This window comes from Limanda limanda, chromosome 7 (assembly GCF_963576545.1).
Source record: "Limanda limanda chromosome 7, fLimLim1.1, whole genome shotgun sequence".
NCBI lineage: Eukaryota > Metazoa > Chordata > Actinopteri > Pleuronectiformes > Pleuronectidae > Limanda > Limanda limanda.
Genome location: NC_083642.1, coordinates 4,524,334 through 4,542,533, shown reverse-complemented (window position 1 = coordinate 4,542,533; position 18,200 = coordinate 4,524,334). Strand labels below are relative to the sequence as shown.

The 18,200-nt window shown below is 39.0% G+C and overlaps 2 protein-coding genes across 2 annotated transcripts; one reads left to right on the top strand and one right to left on the bottom strand.

The window, feature by feature from the left end:
* Positions 1 to 1,577: 1,577 nt before the first annotated feature.
* cd63 (CD63 molecule) lies at positions 1,578 to 8,253 on the bottom strand. The gene is made up of 8 exons (XM_061074350.1): positions 8,165 to 8,253; positions 7,264 to 7,349; positions 4,208 to 4,396; positions 3,835 to 3,909; positions 3,644 to 3,742; positions 3,274 to 3,417; positions 3,050 to 3,133; positions 1,578 to 2,261 (listed from the first exon to the last, which is right to left on the bottom strand). Exons 2-8 carry the CDS (start codon positions 7,327 to 7,329, stop codon positions 2,196 to 2,198), a joined length of 723 nt encoding a protein of 240 aa, XP_060930333.1. The 5' UTR covers positions 7,330 to 7,349; positions 8,165 to 8,253; the 3' UTR covers positions 1,578 to 2,195.
* Positions 8,254 to 12,473: 4,220 nt separating this feature from the next.
* nemp1 (nuclear envelope integral membrane protein 1) lies at positions 12,474 to 18,117 on the top strand. The gene is made up of 9 exons (XM_061075317.1): positions 12,474 to 12,582; positions 13,621 to 13,742; positions 14,771 to 14,987; positions 15,085 to 15,157; positions 15,242 to 15,335; positions 15,432 to 15,546; positions 16,096 to 16,321; positions 16,528 to 16,707; positions 17,121 to 18,117. Exons 1-9 carry the CDS (start codon positions 12,474 to 12,476, stop codon positions 17,281 to 17,283), a joined length of 1,299 nt encoding a protein of 432 aa, XP_060931300.1. The 3' UTR covers positions 17,284 to 18,117.
* Positions 18,118 to 18,200: the final 83 nt, after the last annotated feature.

Here is an 18,200-nt window from a genome sequence, read left to right as displayed (position 1 = left end):
CTACATAATAAGAGCTGCTGCTTCGGTATAAAAACTAAGGACCTTATTCATTTGAGGTTTTTGCTCCAACTCTTTCTTCTTATTCCATTCCATTTATATATGTTCTGTAAACTTTGTGGACATTTGTGCAGCTTTGGACTTGTCTATTTATAATTGCTTTTTTACAACTTGCTTTGTTTCTAACATGTCTTCTTTCATGTTTGTGTGTAAAATCGACTTCCTCTTTGTTCTTGTGTTTTGTATGTAAAGCCCTCGGTGACTTTTGTTCTTGAGAGGTGAGACATAAAAAAGCCATTACTTTTATTATTATATGGTCCATTTATTTTCCCGGTTTTTATTTACACTTGCGGCAAATTCAGATGAAATTTCACGAGTCTTTAATAGAAAAGGAAAACTGCAGCCTGGAACCAGCAAAAACTAGAAAGAAGATTCTCATCAAATACTGTCATGTAATATATGCACGTATATATACATAATATACATCCTGTAGAGATGCGTAAACTACATTCTTACTCTCTCTCTAACACAGGGTTGGAGCTCAAGATCCTGGTTGTAAAGCTTTACATGTAAGTAAAGTAAGTAAGTAAGGCTCCTACATAATGAGAGCTGCTGCTTCGGTATAAGAACAGCAGGACTCTGAGGTCAGGGACTGTTGATCGTTCCACACTAGAGATCTAAGGACCTTGTTCATTTGAGGTTTTTGCTCCAACTCTTTCTTCTAATTCCATTCCATTCATATATGTTCTGTAAACTTTGTGGACGTTTGTGCAGCTTTGGACTCGTCTATTTATAATTGCTTTTTTACAACTTGCTTTGTTTCTAACATGTCTTCTTTCATGTTTGTGTGTAAAATCGACTTCCTCTTTGTTCTTGTGTTTTGTATGTAAAGCCCTCGGTGACTTTTGTTCTTGAGAGGTGCGACATAAAAAAGCCATTACTTTTATTATTATATGGTCCATTTATTTTCCCGGTTTTTATTTACACTTGCGGCAAATTCAGATGAAATTTCAAGAGTCTTTAATAGAAAAGGAAAACTGCAGCCTGGAACCAGCAAAAACTAGAAAGAAGATTCTCATCAAATACTGTCATGTAATATATGCACGTATATATACATAATATACATCCTGTAGAGATGCGTTAACTACATTCTTACTCTCTCTCTAACACAGGGTTGGAGCTCAAGATCCTGGTTGTAAAGCTTTACATGTAAGTAAAGTAAGTAAGTAAGGCTCCTTCATAATAAGAGCTGCTGCTTCGGTATGAGAACAGCAGGACTCTGAGGTCAGGGACCGTTGATCGTTCCACACTAGAGATCTAAGGACCTTGTTCATTTGAGGTTTTTGCTCCAACTCTTTCTTCTAATTCTTTCCATTCATATATGTTCTGTAAACTTTGTGGACATTTGTGCAGCTTTAGACTCTTCTATTTATAATTGCTTTTTTACAACTTGCTTTGTTTCTAACATGTCTTCTTTCATGTTTGTGTGTAAAATCGACTTCCTCTTTGTTCTTGTGTTTTGTATGTAAAGCCCTCGGTGACTTTTGTTCTTGAGAGGTGAGACATAAAAAAGCCATTACTTTTATTATTATATGGTCCATTTATTTTCCCGGTTTTTATTTACACTTGTGGCAAATTCAGATGAAATTTCAAGAGTCTTTAATAGAAAAGGAAAACTGCAGCCTGGAACCAGCAAAAACTAGAAAGAAGCTCGATGCCAAAACAGGTCGAAAAAAAGCAGAAACATATGCAACAACATACAGCAGGAGAGGAAGATAAAAATAAAGAACAGGAAAACCACAATGTGAATGCTGAGTCAGCATTAGCTAGAGCTGCAACCATTATCGGCTGGATTTTTAAAAAAATTTCAGCAAAGCCGCCACAGCATCATGATCATTAACAATCTAAATTTATTTGCGCAGCCCACACCCGCAAATCACAATTTGACCCATAAGCCAACCTTTCATCAGACAAACAGAACAGTTAAGAGTCTACCTGCTGACTGCAGAGGTTGGCTTTCTTTAAGAAACTTTGTCTAACGGCAAAACATGCAAACGGACTCATCATTCACACTTAAAATATATATAGTTCTGTGTATCAAACTTTAATTATAAGATGAACATATTCAATGTTTACAAAAGAAGCTCCCAGTAAGTGTGACGTGAGCGGCCTGCTCATTGCTAAGCTGTGGAGCTGGATCACATGACTTCGTAGCCGCTGCGGATGCCTTTCATCATTAAGCAGGCGAAGACAAGGCCCAGTATCTGCAAGGAGAACACAGAGGAGAGGTATTTACTCCCTTCTTAAAGTACCTGCAATAAAGCTTGACTTTAAGTCCACCTGACTAGAAATATATAAACATCTCATAAGTGGTTCGTAACTCAGACCGATTCAGTTTTATTTGTATAACACCAAAATGACAAAACACATTATCTCACGGCACATTAATGAATGTGCAAGGTCAAGATCTTAGATATCAAGATATATATATATATAACGAGTCTTCTTTTACGTCCTCAAGCTACAGCAGCGAAGTGGGTCAAACCAGTGGTCACAATGGTCACCAGATACAGGAACCACAACCCTCAACTGGTTCTGAGCTCCGTTCATTCAAAGAATCACTTGCTCTTTAGCAAGTGGCTACCGAGCTGAATGACAGAGATTTTATTTTGAAAAACTGTGAACTTGGGTCTGACGATAGTGTCGTAATTATTCATATGTACCTTTTATTTGAAAAGCAAGGTGCGATTGAACCTTTACAGATTGTTGTTATAAGGACGATATGTCAGGTTAAAAGAGTGTGAAGTGGAAATACACAAGCAGACCATCTACTACATAACTTTATGTATATATTACCTTGATAAGTGCATTTGCTATTTAAACAATATGTCGCTGGGGGGAAATGAGCAGTGTGTTGATCTGAAACTAGTAAAGACATGTGCGTCTTGCTTTGGAACCGGCTGGAGAGAATTATGTATAAACGTAAAGAATAGTATGTAAACATTTTCAGAATTACAGTCAACACAAACACAAACATGCTTCTGTTACATACCTGCAAGCCAGCAATTACAAGAGCTGCAACTATCACCCAGAGGATGTTTTCCTTCAGGACATCCACCACAGCGTCATGACAACCCTGCATCAGGAAACACAGACGACAGAAGATATAGTGTGCGCCCTAACCACGGGTGTTGCGAAATCAACAAGGCCCGAAATCTTGAGGATTGACTAATCTCATGCTTATAAATGTCCCAACAGAGCGTTAAGTGACTTTACCGCCTGGTGAACTTTGACAGGGTCCATCATGGCCCCAGCTCCACAGTTTGTGCTGACATTCACACAGCACGAGTCCGGCACAGAGTTTCCTGCAGGTTTGAAGTTCCTCCAGTCAGAGGAGCTGTTCACACCGCAGCATTTCAACTGGAAGGAAAGGAGTCAAAATGAAAAAGAAGATTAAATATGGACACGCCAGCTACAAGGCCGCACATGAGCAACGTGCAGTGGAATTACATAACTTGTGTCAACAGATGGTGCAATGAAGGACAAGGTGGTGTCAGCAGCAGCAACCAACAGGATGCAGCAGTGTTATGTGAAGGTGTAGTCCGGCTAAGTAAAGAGAGCGGAGGAGGGTTCCCACTGAACTCACATCCTCCTGCAGTTTATCCACGCTCTTTCTGAATTCGTCTGTGCCGTTGTTGTATCTGTCAATCATTTCAGTCAGGCTATCCTGGACGACCTCTGAGAGCTGGAGAGGAGACACAACACGGCAGGTGACGTTAAACCACGTCTTCTGCAGGGTTTTACACAAAACACGAAACTGTGACTTCACACACTCACCTTGTTCCTGAAGACGTATCCAGCGATTGCTGCGGCAATCTCAACAATGATGATCAGGCAGAGAAGGATGGCAAACTGCAGAGGAGAGAGAGAAAAGAACAACACTCACAACTTAATATCTTTCAGTGTTTTGTGTGTTTTAACATGTTGTCAGCAGGATTACACAAAAACTACTGAACGGATTTCCATTTAACTTAATGGGCCAAAAAGAAAACATGACACTTTGGCCCAGATCCAGACAAAGGGCAAGAGCCAGGACTTATTTTTTCACTTTCTTCAACATTGCATCTTTGATCATCTATATTAAGAGGATGTTTGTGTAACGTTGTGAGATTCAGTGCGTTATGATAGTGAGGCGAGCTATATGAATTACCATTGTAACCATGCAGTAGTTTTCTTTCCAGGCTCCACAGCAGCCGAAGAAGGCGATGAAGAAGATCACCACACCGACGATGATGACGACGATGGGACCTCCGGAGGCGGTCGCATCATGGATCATGGGCGTGTCGTGCATAGCCACCTGGACCAGGATCCCCACCACGATCAGTGCTAGGCCGCATAACTGCACAAAAAGAAAATTATTTGTTTAGTTTCTTTACACCAATACAGAATGTGTGTTCTTTGGTCTCAGGGTGTAGTGACCTTTTGAAATGTTGGTGAGGTATGGTGAGCAGAATGTGCTTGAAGCTTTGGTTTGAATTTGTGTATTTCGTTTAGCATGCTGACTTTTGCTAATTAATTGAGGTTCTTTCATTTTGCAGGGATGTTTGATGGAATTACCAAATTGATAATTTAAATATAAACTATTTTACTTTCACTCATGGTTCGTCAAAGTAAAATACTTAAATTCTTGAATGTGCAGAGTGTAAGATTTAGGTGAAAGGGACCTATTGACAGAAATTAGATATAAAATGTGATGTTTTCACGAGTGTGTTTCATCTAAATTGCACAAATTGTTGTTTTATTTACCCTAGAATGGTTCCTTCATATTGAAATACTTTATGTTTACATCAGGGGGGGGTCCTCTCTATGGAGTTCACTATATTTTGCACACTACAACTTTAAAGGATGATTACAATTTCAGAATTCAGTCCAGATCAATTCATCGAGTAAAATATAATCTTGCTCATAAAAGTCAAACTGTTCCTGTATGAAACTAAACAAAAAAAAAGAGTGTGTGTTGATGCTGATCGGACGGAAGGAAGTTGCAACAGTCTTCAGTTCCTGAGTGCAGATGTAAAACCATCAGATAATAAACTGTGATGTTCAAGATTGTTTGGTGCAATATCATCATACACAGACCTGTGATGACTTAGAACATAAAGTTCAAGTATGTGTTGTTACAGGATGTTTCCAGATAAGTCCGCTGAATTTTCTTCTGTATTTACTTTGACTCTTGTCTCTTCAGCAGTATTGTCTTAACATATATTACAAAACAGTATAGTCAAGCTGCTGTAATTCATAGAAGCCCCAGGAACTACAGCCCCCAGCCAAACTGGTCCAACTACTCAATTAATTGTTGATTCTTTCCGTTAAAATAAGGGATCTAAAGTCAAATCTAATAAAAACACTTCAGGATTAAGACCTGAACCTTTTTCCCTGAAAGTCAACAGACTGTCAGGTGAGTCACTTTGTGATGTCGTCCGTGTGACGCTCCTGTTGCAGCTGAAGACGAGTCGTCGTTCTCACCGCCAATGTCAATATTTGAGTTGAGTCAAACAAATGGCTGATGGTTGACTTCGGGAAAACATGACGAGAGGATCCCAGAATAGAATAAAATAGGAAATACAGGGTCTTTCTCGAAGCAGCTATCTGTTTTCCCTTTAGCTTGATTTGAATGTTATTCGATTAATTGATAGTCAAAGAATAAGAGGGAACCTTTTTGATATACAATTATACAATTATATATTTAAGTTCTTTTTTTTTCTGCTCTGAGATATTAGTGATTGTAAATTTCAGATTAATCAAAAGATTAATTTCACATTAATTAAAAACTTTACTTTAATCCCACATTGTTAAATGTATAAGCAGAGTATAAACAGGTTTAAAACACATTTAGCTGTAAGCATATATAAGACCATTTTAACTCCTTGTTGATGGTAAGTATTTATCAACAATAACATTTTCTATGAGGGAGAGTTATTCGTTAAAACTTTTACTTATCAAAATAAACTGAGATGAAAACATAATTATAGTTATTTGCGATACAGTTTGTGATTAAATCGCTAAATATCAAGTCTCAATCACATTTCTTTGTCACAAGGGTTTGATAAAGACATCTTAAAAATCTTGGTCATTTTTTAAAAATACATATATAAACATATCAGCAGATACATTGGTATCAGACATTTTTAACTCCCTATTATTTGTATTGGCATCAGCAGCCAAAAATCTATATCAGATTCTAATGTTCAAATAGAAGAAGATTTAACTGTTGGCAAATCCTGTGTTAAACTTATAAACACAGTACAGTAAACTACAGTACCTGTACAAGTTTCTATTTCCCAAATAAACCTTGAATACGAGGGGTTAAACTAGTGAAGCACTTTCTTTAATAATAAAAACGATTATAAGTCACCACCCTGGAAATGTGCAGCGTGAAGATAGAATAAAAACAGCTTTGTCACTCCACAGTTCCTCTTTCCCACAGATAAACGATTATCAGATTTCGACTCAGCGCTAGAGTTTACGTTTCTTTTTTTTTAAGTGGTTGAAGTCAGTGATGTATAAAAAAAAAAGAAAGAAAAAAGAACGAGTCACATGATTCGGTTACACATTGAAATCTGGTCATAAGATTCACATTCCACTGCCCTCCCCCCACCCCCCCACCCCCACCTGCTGTAAAGCTGCCAAACCAACCATGAAGAAATCTGCAAACAGATTACAACCAGGAAATGTGAACGTGTGTCCAGGATACGTCTCCTGTGCTGCCTTTGTGTGAATTTAAACAAACATGTGAGTCAGTTGACATGTCTTTTTGGGCGCGGGGGTGGGGGTGTAGTTAGCTTCATTAAACTTTTGTTACAGATTGTGTGTTAATGTTGTGTAACAATTCATGAAACCATGCTCAACGTCATGTGGTCGGAGGTGGAGAGATCTCACACTCAGCCTGTGAAGGTGTCAGCTGATGGATATTGTGAAGTATCCCAACTTATTTCAAAATGTACCTTCTTGTTTGCTTCCACTCACTTCACACCGAGCCTTGTGTGTCTGTGTTTGTGTTGACTTTGTGATAGTGAGCACTTAAAGACCACTCGTACAGGAAAGGTTAAAAAGAAGAAGCAAGGCGAGGAAAGGGAAGCATAGTTCACGCTGTACATTGTGATAAAGTGCATTTCTAAATGTACTTCTTGTTTGCGTCACTTCCTGGCAACACTGTGATGTGCGTTGGCGTTGGTGTTGCGTTAACTTTGAGATAAGTGAGCTCACCCAGAAGATGAAGTTGAAGAAGAAGAGCAGGAACTTCACAAATTTCATTCCCCCCTCAACGCCCATGGCTGCCGAGGATCGAGTTCCTGGGAGGAGGAGGAGGAGGAGGAGGAGGAGGAGGAGAAGGAGGAAAACAAACATGTCAACTTTACATTCAACTGCACATAAACATGACAATCTGCTGTAAAGGGAGCGGAGACAGTGGGAGATACATAACTGACAAAGTGATTTACTTCATATGTGTGATTGCTGCAGTGTAATTCCCCTCCTGGGTGTCAAGAAAGTTTGTCTGAATCTGAATCTGAACAAACTTCGAGGCCTCGGGCCATGCAGACTGCGAGGTGTGACTCACTTCCTTTGTTATTCTCGTAAACACATGACCAGGATATGATGTTATTTCTGTTATTTGACAGTTTCAGATCAAAACCCGGGCAGATAATCAAAGCTCGGAGGGTCTTTGTATGGAGGGGGCTGCGTTTAAAGACAAACTCACAAGTAAACAAGCAAACTCGGCTATTTCCAACGCATCATGGAGGATTAAAAAAGAAACCAGAGCTATGAGGAGGAGGGGGGGGTGGCCCAGCCCCGGCTCTGCCCCGGGACCGTTAGCGACAATAACCCGCTTTGTCAACCCGGGCTAAATTCTATTAACCATATCCATGCTCCTCTGATTTAATTCATTATGGAGTTATTAGTGTGTAACGGGAACACAAACAGCGGAGGAGCAGGTGCTGGTTCTCTGAGGTTTTTCTTTTCCTCTTTCTTCATGACGACGATGTTTATTTAAAAAGTGCGCAACTCGTTCTGCGACCCAAATAAAAGAAAAACAAACAAACCAGCCACCGGAGGGGAAACGGTAAGGATAAGATGAGGAGTGAGTGAGTGTGTGTTTGGTTCCTACCTTCGAGAGGAGAGAAATATCCTGAGGTGGAGAGCAGGAGACGACTGTGTGTGGAGGCTAGTGAGGAACTACAGTTTATAGACCTCCTCCTCCTCTTCTTCTTCCTCCTCCTCTTCCTCCTCCTCCTCCTCCGCCTCCGCAACTTCTCCCCCTATGATCCATATAACTTTGCCTGATGCCTTCACGGTCTCCTCGTTAAATGCAACACTCAAGGAATATACCTCCCACTGCTCCCAGTAGACCTACAAGCTGGTTTAACTCTGGTTTGATTCTTTTAACGGTGCAATATTGATTCTGTCTTTGCAATACGATGCCTCATGTGGAATCCAGTCACTGCACATGTTCTTTTTGTTTTTACACATTTTATTCCATTTATGGAATTCTATATTTTTCATATTTCCTTATACTTAAGTATTATTATAAATATTGCATATTCACTTAAGTATTGTATATTACTTATTTTTTACCTACTAATGCCTATGTTTGACTCCTGTTGCTGTAATATTGCAAAATTCGACTAATAAAGTATTTTGTTTTGTTTTGTTTTGTTTACAGCAAAAGGAGTCAAACTATATATACTGTACTATTTTTATATGCTATCTAACAATAACATTACCATCAGATCATCAGTACTATTACCATCATCTTGCCACTGCACCTTATCTACCTATTTATCTTGTGTTTCTATTTTTTATTCTTTCTACCTCAATATTTTTTATTTTATTGTATTGTTTTGTATTTTATTGTATTCAAATATACCGGCTGCTATGACGACTTAATTTCCCTTTGTTGATGAATAAAGTTATCTATCTATTTATCTATCTTGTTTTGTTTTTTATAATCTTGTCTTATCTTGTCTTGTCTCGTCTTGTCTTCTATTATCATATCTTAACTTTTCTTATCTTATTGTATCTTATCTTAGCTTATCTTATCATATTTTGTCTTATCTTATCTTTTCTTATCTTACTTTATCTTATCTTATTCTGTCTTATCTTATCTTATCTTTCCTTATCTTAGTTTATCTTATCTTGAATTTTCTTGTGTTATCTTATGTTACCTTATCTTAAAAATCTAATAGTTGCTGACACTTCTTTATCTCTACTTGAATGTGGTTATGTCTCAAACCTCTGCCCAGTAGCTGAACATTGCTAAACAGAGATTCTTAACAAATTGTAACTGTGCCTCTGTCACTTCTACTCCTTTATTGATAAGGCCATTATGGGTATTATTAAACCACATTCACGTTATTTGATTTATTCACAATAACTCAACGTGACTAATTGAACTTATCTAATAAAGTTACATGGAAATGAAGTATGTAATTGAAAGACATAAAGTCATAATCATTCTTCTTGTGTTCATTTGATGGGAAGCCAGTGAACGGATGATGTTGAAGACGATGAAAAGAGAATTGCAATAGTCTGCACATGATGAAATAAAATATGGAGCAAAGAATTACCAACTGGACAAAAGAGATGACCATAAAATGTAGATAAAGATGGACGATACGTCTTCAGTCCTACTCTGATGTATTGTATTTCATTTAGAATCATCACAATATAAAATTGGCCTCCAGCAGACATGTACTGTAACCAACTGACAATTAGACAAGGATTACAGAATACACACATATTACATGAGGAGCTTGTTGTATAATTAGATGGTTTTGTTCCCTTTCATATTATCTATGAGAAGGGAAAGTCCCAATATAGTCTGTGAATATTTACAGAGCAGAACTAGAGTGACACAACAAAGTGGAGGAGTCAGGAGAGGATATACGTCACTGTAATGGAGAGAAGACGGCATTAACCAGGATCTTAGATTAGTCGACACTTCCAGTCATAATAAAAGAGGAACAGCTGTTATTGCCATGGTATGCTGTTATAACCTACCATATGCTTAATTTCACAGCTCACACACCAGCACAGGCGGATGTCTCCACCTATTTCCTGTCACATTCTCTCATTAAGAATTCATGTTTATTCAGATTCTGTTACATATATAGAAGATGAAACATCACGTGGAAGGTTTGTGCAGAAACCCAGCTCCTGTTTCCTCTTTTACATACTGAGTAACATCCTCTGATCATGAGTTAACTGTGAACCTTGAGCAACGTTTTAAAAGAACTCAAGCGACGATGTGTGACCGTTCAGCTTCTCGGTGAAACGCAGGAACCACGTGAAGTGAGGTGCGGCTGAATCCAGATGATACACCCACACTCTGCTCTGGCTTTAAGAAACCTTTCAGACGTGTCGTTAACATCACAAGAGTCCAGTGTGTTTTATTTTATAACCACAGATGATAGTAGTGTGAGACTGCACTTTGTGAACGTGGTGCTCAAAGTTCTGGTCATGTGCTGACAGTCACAAGTCTGACTGAACGCTATGGAAGAATTCCGGAGTGAAAGGTCACAATGTTATGGGAGAAGCGTTTTGTTCCATTACAAATCAATGACATCATTTTAGAAACATAAAGAGGAAACGTCATAAGTTGATAAGATTTAGGATGAAGTCGATTTGACAAAATCAAAGTATTTCATGGATGAAAGAGCTCAGTCTGACTCTCACTGCGTGTTTTCTCACATTACTACTGTTATGGTGAATGAAGTGGAGAGAATCGCTGACCTCAGCTGGTCTCGCTGTAACTCGCTCACTTGCTCAGTAGCAAGCGTATCAAAAAACAGACAGCAGGTTGACCCACATCCCTCAGAAGACCTCAAAGCGCCAATAACATCTGCTTGAATTGCTTCACTGCATAATTCAAATCATGCTCGGAAACTGAGTTTGGTTATCTGTTAATAAACAACTAAGATTTTAACTTAATCACTTATAAGAACGTATGAGTGTTTTGTTTGGTTATCACACATCCTGAAATCTTTTATCAGCTTGAAATCACTATGTATCAACTCCTGTAATTGTTTATTTTCATTGTATACGTTTACTCCACTCTATGTCTTTGGATCTGATTATATAAGAGAAGTTGTATTTATTTATCGTATTAGCTGCTTTGATGTGCATGTTTTTCGCAGCTGACATTTGGGTTCGTAATACAAGGAGTGACTGATAACACCAACAATGGACCATCTAGAGTCTCATAGCCTTTGTACAAATATTTATACACGCCTTGTGTCCTTGAATAAATACTTTGGTTTCCAGGTAGATGACATTTCGTCTTTTATGCAAAACAATCGAAGCTTAAGAGACAGCTCCTGTTTTACTTGCGGAACTATGAAAAATGTCTGTAGCTGTCATGTAAAATAAGCGCCATATGTTTTCTCTTTTAGTTCACTTGTTCCTACTGTGGTTCCTTAAAATGTACAACCGGACTTAATTCTTATGCACACACTGTGAAGCTTAAGTCCACTGGCAATCCTTTATTTTTAAGAGAGGCCTCGTATTTACTTACTCCACCAATGTCAAACTACTGGTCATCTTATCTGCACCAAAGGTACACAATTTGATATATGACTTTTTGTTTGTCCAGCACTGGATAACAAAGACAGAAAAACCCCAGTGCAATCACATGTGACGCTTGATTGATTGATTGGTATTGAACAGATCCAGTGGTTTTATTAATTAAGCTTTTTAAAGGTTTGAGGTATATTTTACATAATGGTCACCACCCATTTCTGAGTATCATTATCGTTACACTTTATCTGAGTATTTAAACAAATCGCAACATGTCAACTTTATCTGTACTCAAGAATGTAGATAAAGTTTACATTCTTGATTTAGCTATTCACTATTATTTTTTGACCCCAAGACATTAAAACGGTAAAAATATCAGTCGGCAACAGTAACAAATACAGACACATGCAAATTACGAACACGACAATGGAAATGTTTCTAGGAGACGAGTAGCAGACTTCAATAACTTCACATCTGCGTCAAACTGATAAAGGTGTATTGTGAATTTATTTTCTATTTTCACATGTTTTGTTAATTTGCGGTGTGTTGAGCTCTCTCGGCCACCGTAGAAATTTTAACTCTGAGAGCAAACAATTTATTAATCTTGTGCACCAGATAAATAAATATTATCTTTTGGGACTTCAGGGACTCCGTATTTTGTGAAATTTAGCATGAAATATAATTCAATAAATACATTTTTATTTTTTTTTGACCAGTGAATTTACCCACTTGTATTTGAATACTTAGCACGCAATATAATTAAATAAAACAAGTATTTCTAAACTTAGAAACGTTGAAGGCGCACTACAGATGACGACTTCCGGTGTAGTGTTTTGTGATTGGCTGCGCGGCGCGTCGCTCTGCGGGGACAGGCGGAAGAGGCGGGACTTGCAGCTCTCATCATGGCGGGACACATGAAAATGACACCCGGCTCCAGCTCGACTTGTGGTCCACTCCTCGTCCTCCTGGTGCTGCTGCTCGGTTTCCCTCCGGACTCACACCAGGACCCAGGTGGGTTAGGGTTAGGGTTAGGGTCAGGGTGACGTCACAGACCGGAACTCGGAGGAGGACATGGGTTCTAACCCCGCGGAGCTCAGGCTAACGCGTGCTAGCTTGGGTTTATTGTTGCTGTTATCTAACGTCTCTACGTGTCTGTTCTATTCAGACTTTATTTAACCTCCTGGCTTGTGTCTCCTCGTTGTCTCCTCGTTGTCTCCGTGCAAACCGGAAACTCAATGTGGGTCAAACACTCGTTTTAGTCTCTTGTTTTGATCAAATCTGCACAAAACCTCGCCCCCATGTGATTCTTCACGTATTAGCTATGAAAACACCACATCAGAAACCAGGAGAAAACACTAATGAAGTCTTAACACAACACTTTAGTATTATTATATAGTAAATCCTACAAAATATAACAGCTCACTTCTACTGGTTCCATGAGAGAAGAGGGAGCAAGAGGAAGAAGTTGTCATGTTATGTTACTCCTTCATATACATAATACAATATTTATACACATCCCTTCTTATGTAAGTTAAGTAAATCATATAAAAAGTCATTAAACAATATTCATCATCACAACAATGTTTGATTTAACTTAAAGTTCATTTTGGACAATATAGGGAGGTGTGGTCTTCTATTTCTTTCATTGAAATCAATGAGGCTGATTTCAGGTTTAAACTAGAGTTTGGCCGATATGGACGTTTAGGGGAATGAACATAAAGTGAAAAATTTCTGATACCAATATAAAGACTGATATATCATTTGATCATAAGATAATTGTTGCTCATTAAACTAAAGTTTGGAAATGATCCTTAATATGTTTATTTTGAGGCTTGACATTCTACAGTGGAGTTGAAATGCAAAATAACTCTTTTAAAATTGGTAGAATTCTCCCAGAAGTAAGTTTCTAACGTCTTCAAGACCTTGTGTTCAATGCTCAATTCATCCAACTGCAGAACTTATCATTTGAGTGTTGTGATGGGAAGGAACACACGTGATCAGACTTAGTGTAACATGTATAACGTACATGTCTCTTCTAATCAAACCCAGGAAAGGAAAGTCCAGTGGTGGATCTGCACGATGGAGAACAGTACGTCCTGTCGGGGTCCAATCGGTTCTGCTACCAGAACTCCATCGTGCCCACCTGGAGGCAAACGTGGACCAAAATCCAGGTTAGTTGCATGAACAGCTGTTTATCATCGCTCCAGTGTCAGTAATATATTGTTAATACTGGTTATGGGTGATTACTCCGAGTTCTAGAGCTCGTCCTGACCTGTGAAACTTCTGTGTAATAAACATTATTATACTTGTAAGCAGAGGTGTGGACTCGAGTCATGAATTTGATGACTTTAGACTCGACTTGACAAAATGTAAAGAGAGTTGCAACTCGACTTGGACTTGAACATCAATGACTCGTGACTTCACTTGGACTTGAGCCTTTTGACTTGATAAGACTTGCTCCTTTCCCCAAATCCAATGCAGCATAGGGCCCTGACATATAAAAAGCACAACCCTGTTCATTGTTATGTTCATGTATTTGTTATGTTTCTCACATGTACACACACACACACAGAGACAATATGAGGTGAGATAAATGAGATGAGATAAATACAGGACAGGACAGAAACTGCTGTGGAACTAGTTAAAATGCTAAATACAATGTTAGCACTTTTGTACAAATAATTACAGTTGCACTTGTCTTTTCAAATGTGCTCATTCTGTAAAGGAGTGGTTTAAAATGAAGAATATTCTTGCAAAATATGAGTTAAATGTTAAAAATGACTGGTTAATAGTGCAATGTCAGCACAATTTTTTTTCTAATTGCACTTTTTTTAATAAATAAATACAGATTTTAAAAGCATACATGATCTGTGTAAATATATTATTACTCTTTGATCAAAAGGACTCGAAAGGACTGGAAACTCAAACTGCAGGACTTGACTTGAGACTTGTCAGTCTTGACTTGGGACTTGACTCGGGACTTGAGGGCAAAGACTTGAGACTTACTTGGGACTTGCAAAAAAAATGACTTGGTCCCACCTCTGCTTGTAAGTACTGGGTCCGCCTTCCTTTCCTTCACCATCAAACTTCTACAACACAGCGACCTCTCGGCTACCCAGAATATACCTCATGTGTTACTGCACTTTGCTCCGGCCAGTTCCTCTTGCTTGAAGCTCAGTGGTTTACTTCTGCTTGACAGGTCAAAGTGTGGAGCTCCAACGTGTTCAAGGTGGTGATCGTGGAAGGGGAGGAGGAGCTGCAGGAGCTGGACCGCTTCAGCATGTGGAGCTGGTTTCAGGGCTTGTTACGTGAGCGGCACAATGAAACCACCATCAGCATCAGCCTCTTCAGCAAGAAGACGTGCTTCCAGATCGATCCCAGTGCAAAGGCCCAGTACACTATCAAGCCTCTGCGCAGTAAGATGGACACAGATGTATTTTCTGATCACTGACATATCACATATGACTAATATTCTGATATATGACGTGTTTGTTTGTTTGTTTTTCTCTGCAGAGTTTGATATCTATCTGTTTTTGGTTTTCCTCTCTGGGATGTTGTTGTTGGTCTTTGCAGATTCACTCAGCCGGTATTTTATACTTTATGCTCAACCAGTTCATACTTTATGTCCTATTATCATTATGTTATTAACTTATTTCCTCTTAATGTGAAGGAGTCAAGTTTTCTTCTACTCTGCCGGTATGAGCACAGGCATGATCGCCTCCCTCATCATCCTCTTCTTCATTTTGTATCGCTTTTTACCAAAGGTACAGATTTTCGTTGTCCCTCAAATAGCCACGATTTCTGTTAAAAATCACATTTGTCACTCAATCATCTTAATAACTTTGTGTTTGCTTCCACAGAAAAGCCCTTTTTATGTGTTGATTGTCGGTGGCTGGTCATTCTCTGTCTACGCCATCCAGCTCGTCTGCAGGAACCTCAGCGTGATTCTACGAGAACACTGGCACTTGGCTTTAGGTACAAACTCCTCATGCACACAGGTCACAGAGATAATGAGTCAATGGAATTTGAAACATCAGACCAAAGCAAGGCTCTTAGTTTTTACAATATTAAAGCTTTAGGTATCTTGGGACCACTGAGCATGTATCTCAAGACTTTTGTTAAGATTTTAACACCCGTTAACACAGATTTTTCTCCTATAGAAAACCTCTTGACACACAATCAGAATTGTCTATATTCTGAAGGATGTAATTTTTAAGTATAATGGTGAAACTAATTATTGTTTACATTCTGATTTTTACATGCAGTATTTTTTTTATAACTGTAAAAGTCCTTCCAGGTGTTTTAGTTAGTTAGTTAGTTAGTTAGTTAGTTGTTTTCCTGGCGGCTTCTCAGGACTGAATGGACCTAATGTTTTTCATTCTTCTTTTTTTTTAAGAAGTGAGAGGAGCACAATATCATACCTGCTGCTCAGATGACAGATTAAATAAACAACTTTAAAATATGACTCAATGTGCAAAGGCCTTTAGTTGACATGTCTGTTCCTCTTTTTTTTTTTTACGTCAGGCTACAGTGGACTGGTGGGATTCATCAGTTTTGCTGTGTGTTACCGTTACGGCCCCCTGGTGGATGAGAAGAACATCAACATCTTGTCGTGGACACTGCAGCTGTTCGGCCTGCTCCTGATTTACTTCGGAATTCAAATTCAGCAAGTTGCCTTCGCCATCATGGTGGCAGCTTTGATCTCCAAACATCTGGAGTACCCAGTCTCATTGGCAGTTAAAGCATGGAGGTGAGTGTTCTCAAAACTGACAGCAGGGGGCGTCAAAGCTCTGTGCAGCAACTGAAAATCACTGTGGATGTGTGGCCTAACTCTTTACTGTACTTCATCAATAATTTGTACCTTGTAAAAAAAAATAATTGCATGATGTTTTTATTGCAGGCACTTAGATTTAAGGAGATTTCCAGATTATGAATTTTAACGAGTGCTCCTTGCAGGCGAGTCAGACGGTTGAGAGTTCGGTGGAAGCCGGAGCCACGGCGCCTGTTGACGGAGGAGGAGTATCAGAGGGAGGCGGAGGAAGAGACCCGGCGAGCGCTGGATGAGCTGAGGAAGCAATGTCACAGCCCAGAGTTCAGCCCCTGGAGAACAGTGTCGAGGATTCACTCCCCAAAAAGGTGCCAAAACTACATTATTCGTTATTCTTGTACATCTTCTTAAAGCACAACGTCTTTTTATAGTGTGATTTCAGCTCAGCCCCGGTCTTGGTTTTACAGGAATAGAAAGATACAGCTGGTTTATAACTCCCAAGATTATTAACCCTGAACATACAGTAACAGAACTAACTAGAGTGGCAGAGTCAGCAGAGCGTAAACATCCACCAAAAGATTCAGTCTCACATGAGTCGCACTGAATAGCTTACACACATAGATATTAGTTCCCTTAATATGTCCGATAAAGAAAAATTAAGATCCCTGATTTATTCCTGGGGAAAACGGTAAAAACTCAATTCCTGGATATAATAATATAAACATATAACACCTGCTTGTATCTACATATATGTGTTGCTGAAACGTGATCTGATCCACAGGTTTGCTGATTTCATCGAGGGGTCCCCTCACCTGATGCAGAACGAAGTGTCCGTCCACGCTCAGGAGTACGGCTTCGGTGGATCCTTTTTCGAGGATGAATTATTTGACACTGACGACGAGGAGGAAGAAGAAGACTTGAGGCCTCTTATGGTTCCAGAGTGAGACGGAGAGCGAGTTCTGTGTTGGAGTTGTTTGAAAAGTTAAAAACAATCACCGTCATCGCTGCCTTTCAGGAAGGTGCTGGGACAAACGGCTCCCTGCAGCTTCTGTGCAAACGTCCATGAGGAGGATGGTTGTAAACGCTGGATCATCACTTCAGTCACAGGAGTCACCTTGACCCTGAGTCCCGGGCAGAACAGTGTGTTATCAGCATGTGACTGCCTCATAGCTTCAAAGCCTGTGCACTAAAGCCAGATCTCTTCTTTCTCAAGGGAAAAAAAGCAGATGTTAAAACTCTGTTCGAGGCTCATTGGAAGTCAAGGTGAATTTTTACCGGGTGCTGGTACATTTTGAGTTGTGTGGTATTTTTAGTCATAATTTAGAAAAGGTTTTTTAGTTTTCAAAGCTGCAGTAAGAGAGTTGATTTCACGTGCACATCACTGTGCTCGGTGCACTCGTCTCTGAACAGCCGCATGTTGACGGTGGAAGTTATTGTTCGAGGTGTTTTCTTCTGCAGGGAGGAATCGCTTGTTCCTGTTTTGTGTTTCACGTGTTTCAGTTCATTTTAATGGACAAATCAGCCAGGGTTTTCCAAACTATTTTGAATTAAAAAATAATATTTGCACTCTGACATGCATGTAGTGGTATCATTGTATACGATTGTGTTACTGTAATTGTGTCATGCATTTTAAGCCAAAAACTGACTTCACTAGAGAAATTTCATCGATGGTTGAAAGTAAAAGGTAGTTTTGAGGTATTTTTACTTCACTACAGTTAACATGCAAATGTTCATTTTTTACTGGATAACTTTTCTCAAAGTTATAGTGACTTTGAAAAACTAACCAACAGTATAGAATTTGAATGAGGCTTCACTTAAGGCACCTGCTTCATAAAATTCATCTAATAAATACACTACACTG

Bases quoted from the DNA above. Each gene is read 5' to 3' on its own strand.
- cd63 (XM_061074350.1), bottom strand. From the start codon at position 7,329: ATGGGCGTTGAGGGGGGAATGAAATTTGTGAAGTTCCTGCTCTTCTTC. The intron at 3,418-3,643 runs GTGAGTTCAGTG...CTTTCCTTCCAG, and splicing joins TGGATAAACTGCAGGAGGAT to TTGAAATGCTGCGGTGTGAA. The intron at 3,134-3,273 runs GTAAAGTCACTT...TTCCTGATGCAG, and splicing joins CTGTCAAAGTTCACCAGGCG to GGTTGTCATGACGCTGTGGT.
- nemp1 (XM_061075317.1), top strand. From the start codon at position 12,474: ATGGCGGGACACATGAAAATGACACCCGGCTCCAGCTCGACTTGTGGT. The intron at 12,583-13,620 runs GTGGGTTAGGGT...AATCAAACCCAG, and splicing joins GGACTCACACCAGGACCCAG to GAAAGGAAAGTCCAGTGGTG. The intron at 15,158-15,241 runs GTATTTTATACT...CTTAATGTGAAG, and splicing joins TTTGCAGATTCACTCAGCCG to GAGTCAAGTTTTCTTCTACT.